General features: G+C 37.0%; 1 protein-coding gene across 1 annotated transcript in view; it reads left to right on the top strand.

The window, feature by feature from the left end:
- GPC6 (glypican 6) overlaps positions 1 to 21,447 on the top strand; it is a 1,245,595-nt gene that overhangs the window by 1,101,429 nt on the left and 122,719 nt on the right. The window contains exon 5 of the mRNA XM_027855687.1: positions 20,149 to 20,279. Coding sequence (XP_027711488.1) covers positions 20,149 to 20,279 — 131 coding nt within the window. The remainder of the gene's footprint in view (positions 1 to 20,148; positions 20,280 to 21,447) is intronic.

The following is a 21,447-nucleotide window of genomic DNA, read 5'->3' as shown; positions in this document are numbered from 1 at the left end:
CACAGAGAAAAGATTAGGAAATGTACATTCCTCCTTTTCTAGGAGAGGCGGGGAACTATGTGTGCAGAGTATTACATACAATGCCAGACGTTGTTGCTATTTCTGTTGTTTCAGCCTACCTGCTTTTATTTTTGGCAAGGGTAGACTCATAAATGATGGAAGGGATATAAGGAGAAATGATATTAATGTAAAAAGGCATCCATAAACATTAATTAAATAATAAAACAAATGACAATAAACTATAAATTAAAAAATTTAACTTTTTAAATTTTTAGTGTTATATTTTGTTTTCACATCCTCTTCATTTCCAAATATATTCTTCTTCCCTCCCCTACTCATAGAGCCATCCCTTTTAGCAAAGAATAAAAAAGAGAAGCAAAATTAATAAATGCATTGATTGAGTCGGACTATATATGAAATGTCCCAGAGAGGGAGATTCATTTTCTCATCTCTTCTTTGGGTCCAGGTTTGGTGATTTTCATTTTATCGCCGAAGTCATTGTGCAAATAACTTTCCTGGTTCGGTTTGATTTTACATCATTTCATATAAGTTTCCCCATGTTTCTCTGAATCCTCATTTATCATTTTTACTAGTGTAGTTATATTGCATTACATTCTCATACCACGATTTGATGAGGCAGCTGGATGATGCGATGGTCAGAGCACTGGAGTTAGGAAGACCTAATTTCAAATCTGAACTCAGATATTTACTAGCTGTGTGACCTTCGGCAGTTACTTAACCTCAATTTGCCTCAGTATCATCATCTGTAAAAATAAAAATAATAATAACAGCATCTACCTCCCAGGGCTGTAGTGAGGATAAAATAAGATACTATTTGTAAAGTATTTTTCAAACCTTAAAGAGCTATCTAAATGGGAGCCATTATTGTTTAGTCATTCCCCAACCCCATAAGTACATTTTCAAAAGTCCACAGAATGTTGTCATGTTAACAGCAGTCTTCAGCCCTTCTGAGTCTGTATGTGACCTTCAGCTGCTCAACCAGCCATCCAAAAAAGATAGAAGCTTTTGTCCCCTCAGAGGCTCAGTCTTTCCCCTCCCTGTCACCCATTCTAGGCCCAATCAAAATGTTTGAGACAGATGCCAGAAATATCTTCCAAATTGGTTTTGTGAAGGATTATAAATTCATCCAAGTACATTCAGAAAACAAACGAGTCATCTGAATGAAAGGGAGAAGAAGTACTTATAGATCCTCTGTTGGGAAGAATAATTTGAGTACTTTTATATGAAGTTGTACCATTTATTCTTCAGAAAACAAGATGTTGCAAAACTATTCACAAAAAGCAGAGGATGACCCATAAAAAATACCTTAATATATTTCAACTCTCTTATTCCTTTTTTAGAAAGGTAGAGAATTCATAGATGTTTTTTCTATGTCTAAAAGAATTGTAAATGTATTTGTTCCTGGCATATACATGTATTTTTTTTCTTCAGCCAACTGATATATAAAGAAGTTGGGAAGAGAGTACGGAGTAGTACTAATTAATGTGCAGCAAGTCTAATGCAAATGTTGAAGATTAAAAAAAATTTTTATGAGCCCATATTCAAATATATGAGACTTCCGTGTATATATATATATATATGTATATATATGTATATGTATATATATGTATATGTATATGCGTGAGACTAAGAAGTTTTTTTTAAAAAATAAGGATTATATATGTGTGTATCTTATGAATGTATTTGTTGGAAATATAAATATACATATTGTATACATAAATATGAAAATATTTCCTGCCAAGATCTAAAATATTCAATAAGTATTCAACAGTACTCCTCTGAAGAGTGCATATATTATTCTCTAGGTCCTAACCGATTTCCTACAGAAGCATTTCATTCTGCCTACCTAAATTTCTATACCACTCCAACACAATGGAGAATTCTTCTCAATTTCTTGACCTATCTTAGAATGTTACTCTGCCCTGAAAATAGCTATCATGTACCACTAGAAAGGTGAGTATGTGGCTATGATGAGTGGGGCAATTTTAGTTTGTTAAGTGCTTTTTGAAAACAAAAAAGCACTTAAAGTACTATGGAATCATAAATTAATATTACTCAATCAACCTTCCTTTCTGATATTGTACAGTATAGAATTTTCAGAATGATGAGGCCTTCTCCATTGCATTTTATTTCTATGATGTATTTGGTATGTATCCATTTCCTAAAGGCTTCTGGAAATATGGGCAGACATTTGAAAGATGCAAAAGTTAAGTATGACTGAAATGAAACCAGTCACTGGAGAAACCCAAATTATTTCACCCATTAAGTCACAGATATTTAGTTCTGAACCACAGTATTCCATGCTTCATAGACTGCAGACCTAGTAGGTTTTTTTAAGTCAAGTCCAGTGAGTACTGCTATATTAAAAAAAAGATGATGTTTATTTAAAAGGTATAGCAGCATATTGAGCAATTATTATAGACTTCTTTTATATGCCCCTGCCCTTTTTCTTCCAAGGGAACATCCTCCATTGCTTCATATTCCATTGGTAATGGTGCCTATTCTTATCTCCCAATCTATATAAAATATGCAGAATTCCTACTTTGTCTGTTGGTCTTTGCCTTCCAGTAGAATACAAGCTCTTAGTAGAATATAAGCTCTTTGAGAGTGTGGCCTTGTCTTTTGTATTCTCAGTGTGGCACAGAACTTTGCACATAAAAGTTGCCTAATAAGTGCTTTTTTAATTGAATGAAAGCTGAACACATATGTGTGTATGCGTGCGACCCCCCACAGATACACATATACTATACATGTGTATGCGTGTATACATATATGTGTATGTATGTATGTATGTATATATATATATATATATGCCTAGATTAAGGACTTCTATGCTGTTCATTATGTATTGGTAGCTCACCCTACCTCACCCAACTTTCCATGGCTAGTTGGTGGAAAGTAGTTTTTAGCTTAACTGTGGTATGTTTTGTTGATAGCTTTGAAAGAGAGATAAAGACAAAGACAATTTCAAAAGTTGCCTTGCTACTTCACTGGACTACTGGGCTGTGAAAAAAAATAAAATCATCACTTCCTCAAATGAGGATTATTTTTTAATCTGGCTTTTTTCTTTGGGGGTTCATGACCTATGATATGGGCCATAATGTCTGTTTTTCATTTTCCTTTTTGCCCAAATGGCACTAAGCACCAAAATAATAAAATATATTATTTTTTTATAATAACGGCTTACAGACAAATAGGAGAAAAGATGTCCCATTGCTTACTGAATTGCCCACTAATCTCGCTGTTCAGACTCAGTGGGGAATTCTGAAAACCCATCTGACTTTTCATTTATTTATTTTTTATTGGTTCTGAGTAAGGTTTGTGATTCATTCCATATAGGTCACAAGCCTTTGGACTGAAGGAACAAATGGTCTCTGGAGTGATTTGCTTTATTAACTTTTAGGGCAAAGAAGGAAGAAATGGAAGAATTGCTTACCTGCAGAATACTAGGCGAAAGTTTAGACTTTTTTCATTTCAATGGCACTTTCAAATGTTACAGAATGTCAACATTAAGGAATGTGTGCTTTGACAATTGTAAACTCAGAAAGACCTAGAATTCCAGCATCAATTTGAGGCATACCATGTGTGCATAAATATATAAACATACAAAAGTCTGAAAGAGTATACAAAGGCTAAAACAGTTAAAAGGGGGCCTTGAAGTCCCTTCAATTTGACAGTGTGGGTCAATAAAAGTAAAAATCACAGACAAATAGTCTTTGAGTAGTGTTCGGCCAGTTGGTCAAAGAAATAAAACATCAATATTATGGGTATTCACATTGGAAAGAAACAATCAACCAAAAAGTCATGGAATCATATATCTACAGCTGGATATGACCTCAGAGGACATCTACTCTATCTCTTTCATTTTACAGATGAGGAAGCTGAGTCCCAGGGAAGTTGTGACTTGCCCACACACACCACGAAAGGGTTAGAGGCAGAATTTGAATCCATGTACTCTGATTCCAGGGTCAGTGATCTTTCTACTCAACCAGAAATTCAGTCAAAAGGTCAAGAAAAAATGATACTCATATTTGAAACCTATCTATTTGAGCATCCAATGGATTTTTCTTTTGTGAAAATAAAAAATTAGTAATGAATGCTGGGGCATTTGTGGCTTAGCAAACAAGTGAGACATTTAATACAGAGTTTTGCAGAAGGTTCAGTAATTTAGACCATATATGGAAAGAACATGAGACTAGACCAAAAGTCAGTAAAATTAGTAGTCTAGATTCTAGAATCTGGTCTGTTATTAATGACTTTTGTGACCTTGAGCAAGTCATTGTACCTCTTTGGGCCTCAGTCTCCTAACTTGTAAAATGGAATGTTTAGAATAAGTGATCTGAAAGGTCCACTCAAGCTTAAATGGTATAATTTATCACAGAGGGTCAGCCTGATATGTTGATTTGAAGTATTTGAATATTCCAAGCTGCAAGTGACATAGAAAAATTATTCATATGTGGAAACAGCAACGAAACTTAAGGGTTATAGTTGTCAGTGTAAACATTGGTATCCATCAAATTCATGATTTAGAAGTCAGACTGTCTGTGGCTTACAATAGGAGATTTAAACATCTTCATGATATAATAAAGCACTAAGACAGTGGTGATGTGAATGTATCATGTTCCCATGGTGTATAATCACTACTCAAAAGAGGCCATCAACACAGGTTCTTTCTTTGAATCCTATACATTCTGGCTTCTATTCTGCACTAGGACTGCAGGACCTTTTTCTTCTGCAATTTGCATTTCCTTTTGTAAGGCTGAAGCAAAATAAGCCTCTTTGTGTGCGTTGGCTTCAGAATTAAATTAGTTTGTATGTTTGTTCTTTCCTACTCATCCTGGATTTGATTTCAAAGTAAACAGTTATTTTTCATTAAATTCACTTTCATTTGGCTTTGGTTCTTTAGTTAATGTAATTATTCTGTGTGACTGTCCCTTTTTAATTTTAGTTTCAGTTCAGATATCAATGCATTGTTTAAATTGTTTTTAATTGGTTTATTTACATTTTGTACTCTTCAGCTCTATCTGCTGTTGGTGTTTCTTTAGTTGATCCTAACCCTTGATAGTCCATTCTACTTTAATACTTTATTTTAAGGTCTTTAAAAGGTAACCAAAGTGACAAGAATTACCATTAGTTTGATGTTTAGTTAATGAGGACAAATTGCAGCAGGTGGGGGGGGAGGGGAAGAGGGAGAGGGGCAGTAGACAGAAAGAAAAATGGCATTGGTCAAGGTTCATGGCAAATTTGGAATCTTAAGATAGTTGGATCTACTTTGCTTGGGTTCAGGCCATAAAATGATTTCCTATTCTTTGGGATTCATAACAAGAATCACTTACATTTGAACCTTTGAACTAAAAGGGCTGGGAACATTCTTTTAAAGATTTATCAAAGAAAGTCATAAGATTCTGAATTTTCATAACAGAGTCACTAAATTCTTCAGGTATAGTGTAACCTTTCAAGGTTCATAAAGATGTCTTTTTTTCTTCTCAGCTAATCACAAGGGAATCTTTTGTATGTTCAGCTGGTTTAGTGGAAAGAGCTGTAATGGACAACAGGATCAGAAAATCTGGGTTTGAGTTCCCACTTGGGAACTTGCTAGTTCTGTGACCATTATCAGTTTAATGTCTTTGAGCTGAAATTTGCTCATCCATTAACAGGAGATATTAAAACTTATACCACCTGCTCATAGGAGTTTTTGTGAGAAATGTGTTGCATAAAGAAGAACTATATAGACCTGGATATCCTGGTAGCCATTTCTCAGAGCTGATGGCTGCTACCAAGGAGTTTTAATTTGGAGACACAAAAGGAACACACAAAAAGTTAAATAACAGTCTAACAGTGCTGGATTAGCAGCGCTTGGCTAAGGCCACAGGCTGGTGACCTAGGCCAGTCCCTATCCTTTATCTGCCATTATGGAGTGCCCTAGATTGGTTGCTCTGGGGTGACCTGTTTTCTGTAAAGGAGAATTAGGCTTTCCCCAGTACTTCATTTCCATTCCCCACTTTGGATTCCAAAGAAAGTTGCCACTTATAGAATTACTAATTATATAAATGTATGGGCTTGAAATCTAGGATTTTCCCCAGCAAAAGAAGGGAAATGAAAAGGCACTGATATAGAAACATGAATCAGGTAACAAGCAACTTATTCTCACACGGAAAAAGGATTACTAAGCAATAAACACACACACACACACACACAAACACACACACAGAATGATTAGAACAGGATCAAGTAATGTATCTGTATCTGTACAAGTACAAGTAGTTGGTAGACATTTAATATTCAAGCCACTTTGGGACAAAGTTTCTTGGTAAGGCTGCTAATGAGCTGTTTTATATTTCCCCTCCACTAAACACACTAATCGAACACCAAGTGGGATCCTCTTTCCAGGGTCCTCAATTTCTCTCTGATAGTGACATTCTCTCCCACTGCTATTGCACCTGCGATCTCTCAATAGCTGCTGCTATTTCTGCACGTAACTTGCGGGCCTTCCAGGACCTTTTGATCGTCACAAGGTCAATGCTAAAGGAAGAAGACGCTCAAGAGAGGCAAAGGTATCCAGGGCCCTGGTAAAAGTCTAACTAGCTGAATCAATGCTCTAGGTGAAGAGCAGTGGCCTTGACTGCTAATAAGCTAAGGTAAAGTTAGGCTGCCTTCTCCATCCCTGATGGAAATTACATCCTTCTGCCTAAAGTGGGGGAGCCAAGAGGACCACCAGCAGAAAACTACCTTTTCTTCTACCTTGTGTGGCATCCTATGTCATCAGCTTTTTTCCAATTCAACAACCAATTGATGGGAATTCAACCCAGAAATCAACCAGGCAAGGGTTATCTCAGCATATATAAATTTCTAGTGCATTTGCCTAGGACTAGCAGAGAGCATCTAAGTACTCTAAAGGTGGCGGTGGAAGGAGAAGATAGGGAAAGTGAGAGAGAGTCCATGCCCCTATCTTGAATGTTCTCAGTTGGGATGCCTCTCCCCTACACATGTATGAGTTAAAGAACAGTATAATAGGAAAAATGCCATTAGGCAATACAAGCATAATTGAGAAATAATCAATTTATACAATACTAAGAATTCAGACAGGGGAGTGACAACTGTAGTATACTATGATTGATAAAGATTCATAAAAGAGGGCAGTGACCATCTCATTTTCATATTTGTATCCCCAGAACCTTGCAGAATTCCTGGCACATAGTAAGCAGTTATTAAATTTGATTTGATTCATTATGGTAGACTTTTATTTGTGTGTATGTGCTGCATTGTCAAAGTTATACGGTAAACATCTTGTGAACAAGGACCACTTATTACTAATATTTTTATTGCTCATAGAGCCTAGAATAGTGGTAGATATTTGGTGAATTGGGTTAAATTGGGATTGAGGTGATCTTTGAAGGATAGGTAAGAGGTAGGTAAGGTAAATAGGAGGGAAAAGGGCAATGATAATGGTATGAACCAAAGCCCAGAAGGGGGGGGGACTGTGGAAGGGGGGGGGGACTGTACCTTTTCCACTAGATTCATTACAATCCAGTGGTGCTCAATATCTCACTCTTTCTAGGACACAGTCAAAACACTTTCAGCTCCCTCATGCTGTCCAGACAGTCTCCTTCTCCTCAGGACTTCAGAAGAGGGGGCTTCCACATCCTAAACCAAGAAGAACATGGGTAGGAATAATAATGCTGCTCACACTCTGTGTCAGGGTAGACCTGGAGGGAGGAAGGAAGAGCTCCTATCTTCCTGACCTTTGTGATCTGCACTGGCCACATCAAATGTCAGTTTGGCTGCTTAGTTCTGGCTTCTTCTGGTTAACTTAAATTTCTGTGTGTGGCAACCAAAGGGAAGCCCCCTGTATTGGCTATGGACCTAGCTTCTTTAAGGACTTTCAACTATTCCCGTTCCCACCTTTTTTCCTTTGCTCATCAAACATAATTCTGTGTGTATGTATATGATGTATATGTATATGATGTATATGTGTATGTGTATATGTATGTGTATGTGTATACATTCACACATACATATATATTACCCAATATTATTATGATTTATGTTTCCTTATATAAAACCTGCTAATTTGCAAATTAAAGAAATAAATCCTCCTTTAACAAAAAAGCATCTTCATGGGAGAGTAAATAGACCAGATTAACTAGAGCAGAGAGATTTAAAAGGTTGAATGGGATCAGCTTGTGGAAATCCTTAAAAATAATAAGCTATAGAATTTGGACTTGATCTTGCAGAGAATGGCATAATCAGAGTGATGTTTTAGAAAGACTAAGTTGGCAGTGGTAGGGTGGTGTATAGGACTAGAAACTATTACCATAACTGAAGAAAAGATTTAAGAGGGAGATAATCACTGTCTTCAAATATTTGAAAGGTTGTCATGTGAAAAAAGAGTTGGTCTCTTTCTAGTTGGCTCCAGAGGAATAGGATTAGGACTAACAAGTATAGTTTATAAGGGGGCTGACTTCAGCTCAGTATAAGGAAGGATTTCTTAGACTGATACAGCTATTCAAAAAAAAGGAATGGGATGCCTCATTAGAGAGTGTTCCTAGTCACTGGATGCATTTAAGAGAAGGCTGGATAACCACTTGTCAGAGATGTCACAGAGGAAGTTTATGCTTCAGATAGAAGAGGTTGGAACAGATGACCTTTGTGGTTCTTTCCAACTCTGAGATTTTATGGTTCTAAGATTCTGTGACCATAGGGATGAGCGATGAATCCCTCTGATGGTTCAGCACTCAAATAGCATAACAACAGTTAAAAAATAAACAACTAGAATCATTATCATGCTGATTTTCCATGGAAGCTCATAACTTCACTGAACTTAAGAGCTCGCTTCATCACAAACATTTTTTTCATGGGTATGTAATTGTATTTTATTATTACCATTCCCACTAGGTGATAAATCTGGGAGAGGCTAAGTGGCACAAACATGAAAATATAATTGTATTAGATCATTATGAAAAGATAACTGTTAAGAAGATTCAAGATATTAAGAAACAGATTTACAAAAAAATGTAATTATTTGTTTCTCAAAGAGATTCTATAATTTAAAAAGCATATTCTGCAGAAATCCTCTAAATAACAATCCTTCCAGTTCAATTAAAATAAAATTCAAGTTTTTAAAAATTCATTTCATGTGCAGTTTCCCAAGAGCACATAAGTTTGTGAAGAAAGACATACCAAAGTTCTATTCATTATAGAAATCTATTAGTATTTTCAGTCTCTGCATATCTACTATTTCCTTCCCTAATGCCTTCAAACATGAGCAGACCTCCTTCATGTTTAAACAGATCTTTTGCTGGACCCTACCATCTCATCAAGCTTCTGTCCTATATCTCTCCTCTTTTTCTCAACCAAACTATTAGAAAAGTCTTTTTCTACTAATTACCACATCTTCCTCCTTTGCTGCCGTGCTCCAAGTTGCTTCTACTTCTGTTCTGTAGCCCTGTGCTCCTAATGGGTGAGAGTTCATCTTATCTAGCCAGGTTTAGCAGCTCTCTCATCATTCTCATACTGTGTCGCCCCTCAAATACCCTCCCTCTCCCTCTTTCTCCCCCTAGCTATGATGTAGAGGCAATGGATCTGTGATTTCTTTGCTGTAGGGAACTCACAATGGGGGATACTCTCTATACCAATGCAGCCCAACACCTTCCTTGTATCTTAGAGTAAGTTCCACCCATGCACCCTTTCCTGGGACCTGCTCTCTCTTCGCCCCCCCCCCCTTCTCTTTCTCAACTCCACCAGGGGCACAGTTCAGCTGGCCAGGGCCAGAAATCACCAAGGACAGGAAGCACACACTTACATTTCAGAACCTGAGTAAACACCCTAACTGCCATATCTTAGTTACAACTCTGTATCCTTATAGATCACACCTGTCCAATTCCTGCCCATCTTTCTAGGCCCTCCTTCAGATCAGTCTAGCACTTTGCAGCTATCATTTCACTTTCATATTTTGTCTTGCATTACAGTTATTTGTGTACACATATTATGTCTTCCTTAACAGTACAAGGTTTGTGAGGACAAGAATTTCTTACCCATTTTCGTAACATAATAGCTACTGTATAGGCATTCGCCATTAAATTGAGGTAAATATACACTATTTCAGGATTATAGAGATAAAAAATAAAACAGGTAGATAGAGTACTGGATCTAGATTCAGGAAGACCTGAGTTTAAATCCAACCTCAGACATTTACTGGCTGTACGACTCCAAGCCAGTCACTTAACCTCTGCCTCAGTTTTCTCATCTGTAAAATCAAAATAATAATAGCCCTATCCTACCTCACAAGGATGTTGTGAGGATAAAATGAGATGATATTTGTAAAGTGCTTACAAGCCTTAAAGTACCATATCATCATTATTATTATTATCATTGTCATTATTTTAACTATCATTATTTTTGTATTCATTTATATTTTAAAAATATATCTTGAAATAGTAGAGTTTTATGAATAATTTTTGCTACAAAATGATGTGTTTATTTTGTGCTTTTAAAAATGAGTTATCTAGGCTCAGATTCTTAAGATATGGTCCACTTGCATTAGCAATACAAATGCTTAGATTCCTTAAGAGTCTGGCCAGTATGGCAGATTCTTTAAATGTTACCCACCCACAATCCGTGTTTTAATAAACCTTGTCTTTGGCTGAAAAAAATGAGTTATATGGGTTCTCCTTTGTATTTTTCTCAATAGAGGGAATATATTAAGTCAATGTGATTGTATTCCCAGAGATAATAGATTAGTAATGTTAGCTTCTGAAGAAAAGGCCAAATCAGGGGCTCTGATGTACTGACATACTGGTAGAAGCAGGAAATTAAGATAATTTTTTTTATTATTTAAAAAGTTGGTTATTGGGGAAAATTCAGAATAAGTGACCAATATCTGGGAAGTTCATTTTTAAAGGAAAGTTATACACTTTTAACATGAATGCTGTTAAGCATTGTGTGATTTTTTTTTCTTTACCACAATTTGCTTCAAGGGAGTAGATATAGATATATACATGTAGCATGTATATGGATATAGGAAAACTTGTTAAAATAATGTAATATTTTATACAACAACATAGTATAGTAGATAAAGGGTCAGCCCTGGAGACAGGAAGATCTGAGTTCAAGTTCTTCTGACACACATTAGTTATATGAACAGGTAAATCACTTACTATCTATTCCCCAGGCAATTCTCCAAGACTCTAAATTGTAAATGATTTCAACATTTTCCATAGCTGGAGGTCCTTACTCAGGTGAAATCATATTGATAGACCCATAAACCAACAAAAAATTATATTGTTTTCTGATTACTTCATATATGCTTATCTCATCTTGTCTTTCTCTCTGCCCCCCACCCAACTATGCAGTTTTGACAGCAAGGACTCTGACTTAAATAGCTCTTGTATATCCTTCACAGTGCCATTCAGTACTTAGTGCATAGTAAACACTCAGTGAATATTTATTGAATTAAATTGATTTTAATTTTCAAGGTTCTTTCCACTCTCTAGCTCCATGATTAACTTCTCATTAAGAATAAAATGGACTTATCTTTTGAAGACTCTGGAAAACCCTTGTGGAAATCATTATCTTGCCTGGCTAGTAGGTAGCATTGCAGGAAATTATTTTAGTTTTAACTTTCTTTTTCTCAAAAGGGAAATTTATAATATAGATATGATCACTTGGAGCCAGACTTCATACTTACATTTTATGGGAGCATAAGAGCATTCAGGGATTCCCTATAGAAAGTCAGCTTTCAACTCAGTTCCTATCAAGTGATGGCATATTAACATCTACTTTCTTGTGCCAAAATGCCACAGGCTTTCATAAGGTCAAATATTTCAAGAAAATTCTGAATTACCTTTCTCTACCAATCTAAGTATATTCACATTCATACATATGTCCTAGAAAAAGGTGGAGTAATCTTTCTGGGGGCATTCCAAGAGAGTGGGCAATGTATTTTAATAATATGTAAATATAGTTATCAGTTTAAAAGCCTGAATTCTTTCTGGGTATACTCTTCAGTCAGCATTTCTCCTTTCTTGACCGCTACTTTTTCCCTGTGATGTTTTATCCTAATTTCCTAACTCACTGCACCATAGATTTAAAGCCGAAAGAGACCCTGGGGCCACCAATTTCCAACCCTCTCATTTTACAGATGAGGAACTGAGGCCCAGAGACATTAAATAGTTTACCCTATACTGTACTAAGAATGTGTAGAACTCCTGGGATTTAAACCCCAGGTTCTTTGACTTCAAATCCAGAGTTCTTTCTACTGTACCATGCTTTCTCCTAAATTTATTCAATATTATCTCTGAAAAACAAAACATTTTCTTTCCTAAAATGTGTGGTCTACTGGTGATTTATCAACTGACTAGAATTCTAGAAATTGAAGCAATGAGAAGGGGAGGGGAATTTATGACTAAACATTTTGTAACGATAATGAGTTGGGCAAGAAGATAGTCACAAGGACCTGAGTTCAAATCCAGCTTCAGACGCTACTGGCTTATGTGACCCTGGGCAAGTCATATAACCTCTGTCTACCTCAGTTTCCTCATCTGTAAAATGGGGATAATAATAGCACCTATCTCCCAGAGTTGTGAGATCAAATGAGTTAATATATGTAAATACTTTGCAAACCTTAAAGCCAAATATAAGTGCTAAGTATTATTATTATCATTATTATATGGAATCAGAGGACCTGAATTGAATCTCAGCTCTGCAACTCTCTTACTGTGTGACTCTGAGAAAGTTTTTTAAACCTCCAACTTTTACTTCCTCATCCATCAGATAGGGATAATGATATTAGCCTTGCCTACCTCACAGGGTTGTTGTGATGAAAATGGTTTTCTGAACCTTTAAGTGCCATAAAAACATGAGCTATAATAGTTATTGTAAGTCCTATAATAGATATGCATATATATATATATATATATATACACACATACCTTTTAAGGTTTGTAAAACAATTTACAAATCTCATTTTATCCTCATATCTACAATGAGAGAGGTAGATACTATTATTATTCCCATTTTATAAATGAGGAAACTGAGGCTAAAATGTTAAATGTCACTCAGCTGGTGTCTGTGGCTGGATTTAAACTTAGGTCTTCCCGACTCCAGATCTAGCACAAATTTAGGGAGGGGCAAGAGGGACTGAAAGTAAATTTAAAATGTCAAAAAAATTTAGAGGTTGAAGGGATTTCATGATTCTTAGTAGATTTTTCATATGCCCATAATCTAATGCTTTGAAAACTAGAAATCTATTCATGTTTTTGCATTATGAATGGAACTGTGGTCTCTTCTATGTGAGTATTCCCTCCAGTGGTATATAGGGCAGACTATATCTATATCTTTTCATCTTGTATATCCTTTTGCATTTGTTCCTTTAAATTTTCCACAGTTTGATTTCTTAAAAGTACGCGAATATCAATGATATTTAATTATATGATTAACTAAATAAGATCAATAGTTGTCAAACTTTTTTGTTATATTTGTATATTTTGAACATTCACCCCATAATGTAAATATTTATTTATAAATTAAGTACTTCTACTATTACAATAATAATTAAGTACATTATAAAACATGCAAAAATAGATATTTTTAAAGGATGGAAAAAAGATACAAAAATTTTTGGCCCTATTGAGCCACTAGAATTTGAGTAGGAAAGTGACATGGCCAGATTGCAATAATCCAGGCAGAGGTGAAGAGGTCCTGAACTAGAGTGTTAGTTGTATGGGTTGAGAAAAGAGGAGAGATGTTATGGGAGATGTTATAGAGGTAGGAACAATAGAACTAAGCAACTAATTAGATATATGGGGTGAAACTCTTTCTATCTACTAGATCCCACCCTACTGTATCTTTAATAATTTAAAAAAAACCTTCATTAAACTCTACTATTCCCTTAAATTGTTGTCCTATATTTCTCCTCCCTTTTCCACCCAATCTTCTTGTAAAAATTGTCTATATTTGAGGCCTCTCTTCACTCACTCCTCAACCCTTTGCAATCTGGCTTCCAACCTCATTACTCTACAAAAACTACTTTCTCAAATTTTTTTAGTTAAATTTTTTTTCTATCTTATACCCCCAAAATTTCTATATACACAATAAAGCTCAAAAAGAGATTTGCATGTAAAGCTGTGAATCTCTTTCATACCACTTTCTTTTTTAAAAAAGTTTATGCATTCCACAAGTTACTTTCAAAACCATCCAGGTTGTCAGTGCTTCCTTTTGAGCTTCTGTTTTCTTCTCTGCAGTTAAAAATTGTTTCAATGGTCTTCTCAACCAATGATTTTTTAAATTGCTAAATATGGTGGTTCTTTTTCAGTTCTCATTCTTATCTTGACCCTTTATATGTACATATATATACATATATGTATATACATGTATATGTATGTATGTATGTATTTGTTACCTTTCCCATTAGAATGTAAGCTCCTTTGTATTTCTGTCCCCAGTATCTAGGACAGTCCCTGGCATGCATAAATGATTGTAAATTGATTTATTTAGGGATACTGACTGGTAGAAGATGACACCAAGGTTGGTACATGGATGGTGGTATGTTCCACAGTAACTCAGAAGTTTAGAAGAGAGATGAGTTTAGGGGTAATGATAAGGCAACGATATTGGCGACCCAGATAACAACCCATCTATGCTTGCTGATCTTATGCAAGTCACTTTGTCCCACCCAAAGGAAAGAGGAGGGTAGAGAAATGGGGGGGGGGAACTAAGTTCACAGTTATCAGACATTGCCCTAGAATGTAGAGCCTTTCCTCTGAAAAGGACCTGCCGTAAGTGTGGGGTGATTTCCAGGGAGGAAGGGGTAAGTATGCTGGGGACAGGCAATTTTTCCAGTAGCACTAACACAGCTGCTGCTATGGTTGCTCAGTTTCAGTTAGATTATAATTGCTGTTAGAAACAGATGCCCAGCTCAGAAGGGAAGAATTTGGAAACTTTCACAGTAGGGGAAGGGGTAGAGTTGGGGATAAGGTAAGGTATTGTTGTCTTGAAGACAAACCCACTATTGACTATCTTTGTTCACTGGGGAGGGTGAAGTGTGTCCTATGTTCCCTCATCCTGACTGGATGATTCTATCCTGACTGGATGATTCTACCCCTCCTTGGACTCAGGCCACAATCCCTCTGAGGTCAAGCTATATACAGCCTCCACTTTGGAGACAATTGAACTAGATCACTCTTTCCCCTCAATCATGCAATTTAACAGTGATGCATTACCCAATTAATGAAAAAAATAGACGTAAGTATAGTCCTGATTTTTACTGTCTTAAAATAATCAGTACTAAAACATATGACTTGATTATTTTAAAAAAACTGTTAAATGTATACTTGGAGAATCCAGTTGATGGTTAGCACTAATACTATTGACTCATAGCCAGTGCAGGATTTACATATAGATAAAATGAGCAATTTTCTGGGAAATGGTAATATTTAAGCTCTTCCAGTGCCTTATTATTTGATGAGCTGTAGCTTCTTAATGAATATATGCTGAATAAATTAAGTGATTATCAGTTATTTATTTTGTTGTTGTTGTTCAGTGATGTCAGCAATGTCCAACACTGTGACCCCATTTGGGGTTTTCTTGGCAAAGATGCAGGAGTGGTTTGCCATTTCCTTCTCCAGAACATTTTTACAAATGAGGAAAAGAGGCAAACAGGGTGAAGTGACCTGCCCAGGGTCCCACAACTAGTAAGTGTCTGAAGCCAGATTTGAGATGAGTCTTCCTGACTTCAGGCCTAGAACTCTATCCACTGTGCCACCTAGCTGCCCCATCAGTCATCTCTACCTTAGTGTAAATGAGGTGTCTGGTAAAAGGTCTTGATCAGATGGGAAGGTATGAGAGATTGGGGAATTTGAAGAATGGAGAGAGAATCCCCATGGAAGGAGGTGGGGGTGTGGGGGGGCTAATGGAACAAGCAAAGTTAGGACAGACAAACTGGCGTACTAGAAGAGAAACCACCTAGTTCACCTGGGGCTCTTGTTAAAGGTATGCAAATTACCCGGGTATCCCTCATACAAAGGGTGAGGACTTAAAAACATGGTGTGTTCCACATGGTGGTCACTCAATAAATGTCTACTGATAACGAAAAAGAAAGCCCCTTCCTTGATTAGGGAATGTTTTACTATTGATTCAACAAAGAACAGGAGGTCTCTTTCTGAAATTTATGTTGTGAAGCCAAGAATGCAACATTATGGCCCTGACTGAAGGCATTTAAAATGCCTACTATAAAATAACCTGTCTTCAATTGCCATGTATATAAAATTATTATATACTTTTAGTTTCTAAGTACATACTCTGTCTACAATGCTGTTCCATAAGTGTGTGTTGCCCGCATTCACTCACTAAACAAACACTCATTAAGCACCTACTATATGCATATGTATATATCGGATGTGCCTTGGATATCATTAGTTATTTCCTATGTATTCTCTTAAATGTTTTATTTATTGTGACCACTTTGTAATTCAAATTTGTTTCTCTGTGTCTGGGAATAATCTCTTAGCAGGAGATTCTAGTCCAGAGCCTTCTGTTTACTTGTCATTATTTCCTCTTAATCAAAAAGCCTGCTAGAGAGGCCTATGGTAAGAGGGGATTTTGTGATAATTACACAAAATAGATTGTTCAAATCCTAGTAGAAACAATGCAGCTTTCAGGCAATGTTAAGCAGCATTTGAAATGCTAAGAGAAGAAAATGTCTTTAAGATCTGTATGCTATGGCAAAATCCACTGTTTATCCCCTGTTAATGGTGCAGGGAAATAAGATCATTAAGTTCAGGGAAAATAGCTATTTTAATTATAAGATCTTTTTGTAGAAGACATAAATCTTCATCTTTTGATGCACAATCTTCACCTGAGGTTTATTTATGTTCTTTCTTTATAAGATACAATACTGTAAATGTATAGAATAAAAATTTGTCCATGATATTTTGTCATGAGAATAGCATAACCTGAGAGTGGCAAATACAATCACAGTCTCACTAAAGATGTAAAGGCACAATTCGTTTTCAATAGTGAATATGCTGTAGACTTTGGCCAGGATTTATAAAAGCTAACGTGTTTTTCAAAGCCCTGCACTGCTTATAATTCATTCATCCATTCAGCAACCATTTGTTAATTGCCTTCTGTGTTCCTGAAGCACAGTACCAGTCTTAGAATGACGTCCTTGAAGGCAGGAACTATTTTTTGCCTCTTTTTGTATCTCCAGTGCTTAGCACAGTATAAGCACTTAATAAATATTGATTGACTGATGCAAATTAAGACATGATTCATGATGCCACTGAACTTAAAATCTGGCAGAGGGCATAAAGAAGTTACATAAATATAGAATTTATTGTTCAGTAGTGTCCAATTCTTCATGACCCCATGGACCATACTGTCCATGGAATTTTCTTGTCAAAGATACTGGAATGGTTTGTCATTTTCTTTTCCAGTGAATTCAAACAGATGTTAAGTGACTTGCCCAGGGTCGCATAGCTAATGAGTATCTTAGGTTAGATTTTTTTAACTCAGGTCTTCCTGACTTCAGGCCCAGCACTCTGTCTGCTGTCTCCAAGGCAAACAGAGGTGAAGTGACTTGCCCTGGGTCATACTGTTAATAAATGTCTAAGGCCAGATTTAAACTCAGCTCTTCCTGATTCTAGGCCCTGCGCTCTATCCACTGGGCTACCTAGCTGCCTCTAACTATAGAATACTAAATGATAAATTTATTATGTTTGGGCCAGGTTAAAAGAAACAAAGCATTTTTGACTAGAGAAATTAGTAAAGATCTTCAAGGAGGAAGTGACATTTGAAATGAGGCTTGAGAAATGGATATGATTTTTAAAAATAGATGTTTTCTTTGAGGGCTGTTGGAGGTAGTCTACGGCTGTCTTCCTCACAGCCTACCCTGTGCTATGCCTTTTCAAAGAAGCCACTTATCTCAGATTGCTTCATGTCAAACTATTCTGTGCCTCTCAACCGCTGTGGAAGGTTGTTTAATAATGTGCCTTGCTTGTACATGTCAAAACACCACATGTGATGAAAACCAAATTAGATCTCTTCATACTTCTACGAACTACATCTCGTGACAGTGCTTTACGCTGTGTGCTAGAAAGCATTAGCATTTTAATAGGCCTAGATCTTTGGTGTCCACATGCTGAGAGTCTAGGGAAGGGGTTGGCAACCTATTGCACATGGCAATAATGGGACGTGAACTTGTTTTCAGTGATAGAGGTGTTGAGTGCCACAACCACGCCCTCGTCCCCCTTACTGTTTGTAAGAATTTTCTCATGACTGCTTGCAGGTCTACTTCTCACTACTTCTCACCGTCCCTACCCTCTCCCTGGCTTTTAATCAAATGAATGCTACCATTGCTATTGGAAAAGACATGTCAATCAACTCCCCTTTGGCTCCATTTAGCATCCCTGTGATTACCCAAAATAATATACCCATCCTTGGCCACCAATCCTATATGTTGTAATCTCCTATTAAAATATAAACTGTTAGAGAGCAGGAACTGTCTAGGTTTAGTATTTATATTTTCAACTACTGCCTTTTTTTTCATTAATTTTCAAGAGGCATTAAATAGTAGATATATAAGGAACCTTGGAGATCCAGTCCAACTCTTCAGTTTTACAAATAAAGAGACAAATGAAGAGCCTGAGTCCGAGAGGTTTCTATATAGTTATATGGCCAGCCAAGCCCTCTGACTCCCAGTTAAGTACCTCCTCACGTCTTCCCTATCACTAGTATCGTCACCAGATGGATTAGACCAGGATCTGGAAGCTATTCAGACATGCCTCAGCAGAGCTGGTGCTTAGGAAGGTTTCGTCATGGAGGGAGAGGTATGACAGGGAAGTGGAGTAGAGCATTAGGTGCCATAGATGGAGATTTAGGCATTTCCCCTGAGGGAAGTCCAGAGGTAGGCATGAAGTAGGTCCCCCAGCAAAGGTACAGAACACAAGAGTTCAGGTGACATGATAAGCAGATCCTGGCAAAAGTTCAGGCAGATAGTCAACATCAGGGAGGTCTTTCAGCAAATCCAAGAGCTCACTGGAGCCAGCTCCAACCGTCTTGGCTGAGCCAATGGTTAAACTTTCAGCTTGAGTGTTTACACTTCGGAAATCAGCAAATGCTAAAAATCGGAGCTTTTGATCTAGAATCTAGTGATCTAGTTCAACATCGTAGGGAACTCCAGGTGTGGAAACATTCTCCATCAATAGGGGTCTGCAGCTCTCTATAGTCTTAGTGAGTTACCTGGAGCACTAAGAGGTTAAATGACTTGCCCATGGAGACTCAATGTGTGTCAGGGACAGGATTTGAACCCAGCTTCTCCTAACTACATTGGCAGTCCTCACTATTCTACACTGCTTCTCATCTGTTTCATGTGATACACTTAGGGAGCAGGGAGCTAGAAACGTGGTGTTTAAAACTATAGATAGAAAGCTATTTAACTGAATTATTTTTAAAAGTTGCTTTAACCTAAATTCACTTATACAACTCCAGGGTTGTTTTTTGGGGGGGTTGGGTTGGGGGGGGTTTGGAACACCTCAAACAAAACAACAAATATGAATAATAATTAAATTTTTATAACACTTTAAGGTTTACAAATATTTAGCTCATTTTATCCTGACCACAACCCTGGGAGGTAGTACTCATCCTCATTTTACAGATAAAGAGACTGAGGCAGACAGAGGTTAAATGACTTGCCCAAGAAAAGTGACCGAGGCTGGATTTTAACTCAGGTCTCCCTGACGTCAGTCGCAGTAGCCCATTCACTGTTCCACCTAGCTGCCAAGTGAGAATATGAATAAGGAGGTTTACTTATTTTTTTTCTGGCCAGTTGTCTAGATATTGTTTAGCCATAGCCAAAAGATATGCCAGGTTGGTATAGTGGAAGGAGATGGGACTTTAGAGATAGTGGACCAGAGTTCAAGTCCTTATAATGTTTCTTACTAGCTATTTGACCTCAGTCAGCTCCCTCTAGTTTTCCTACCTGTAAAATAAGAAGAAGAAGAAGAATACTTTTCCTGCCTTCCTATCTCAGAGGGCCGCTGTGAGAAAGGTGCTTTGTAAACTTTACATCCTCACTCAAGTGGGAGGTAATATTCCTATTTCTTAAGAACTTCTTGTTTTGTGTTTTGATAGATGCCATGCTCTTGGTGGCAGAGAGGCTAGAGGGGCCATTCAACATCGAATCGGTAATGGATCCTATTGACGTCAAGATTTCTGAAGCCATCATGAACATGCAAGAAAACAGCATGCAAGTATCAGCAAAGGTTAGTCACTTATGTACCATAACTTAAAAACAAAGTAAATCGGTAGGGCTGCTATCTGGGAGCCAATCATTGTAAGTGTTATTACTTTGTCAGTTTTTCCTTTCCAACTGAAAATTATTAAAAAACCCCAACAAAATGGCATCAAGATGAGTAGCAATCTTTTAGTTCACAACCACTCAATCATGAAGAAAATTATTGGCTGCTAAAAAGTTTCAGAAAGCCAAAGCATGTTGACTAATGGCTCACAGTTGCGAGGAGTTTTGGCAGAGCTGAGGTTTTTTTTTGTATCAGAAATGTCTCCACATGCTTGCCCTATTTCTCTCTCCAGTAACTTCTAATTATGCTTTCATCTGGGAGATCCAGGCACAGGGATGCCTCATGTTAAGTGTAAATAATTAAACATCCCCGCTAAGGTTCAGGTTGTGACTATAGGTGTACCTCATTTAGTAGAACTTGCGGGAACAAGGCTTCTTTATACAAAGTCAGCTATATAAAACTAAACTAAATAAAACCAAACCTCTAAATACATAATATGAAGCAGGAGTGCCTGGAGTTGGCAGCTAACTGAGAGAAGAAATAAAAATGACTCAGGGCACACATCCTATTTTTCTCCACCCAATTGCAGATACGTAGAGCCAAGTGTAGAGAACTTGCAAAGCCTGTGAAGTATCCCCAGCTTCCTCTTTCAGCACCCCTTTTCTATGTTAGTTGCAATTCTCCCTCCCCCTACTAAGGCTCTACCACATTCCTGGTATCAAAATGTGGAATGAGTTACTTTGTCAATCATTTATGTTGACTAATAACCATTCACACAATTTCATCTACAATAGGCAGTGCCATTTTAAAGACTTTGACCTTAATTTTGGAATGAAATTTAGCCTTGTTCAAAGAATCTTAGACATCAGCACACAGGTGGAAAGTTGTACATCTGTATTCCTAAGGCCAACCCCAAAGTTTAACCTGGTTTAGTCATTGGGGGTGTGGATGGAGGTTGGCACAGAAGAAACAGTCCATAACATCCAGTCCTACTCTTTCTCCAGCTGCCTTAGAAAGGTTAGTTCTGGAACAAGTAGCTCTGAAATCCTACGGGAAAAGTGGAAGGACATAATAGGATGATAGAGTCTCAGAGCTCAAAGGGACCTCATTCAATCCAACCCTTTCATTTTAC

The sequence above is a fragment of the Vombatus ursinus genome, unplaced genomic scaffold (genome assembly GCF_900497805.2).
Source record: "Vombatus ursinus unplaced genomic scaffold, bare-nosed wombat genome assembly UNPS02011014.1, whole genome shotgun sequence".
Classification (NCBI taxonomy): Eukaryota; Metazoa; Chordata; class Mammalia; order Diprotodontia; family Vombatidae; genus Vombatus; species Vombatus ursinus.
The sequence above is the reverse complement of the archived record's forward strand: the minus strand, read 5'-3'. Positions and strand labels throughout refer to the sequence as shown.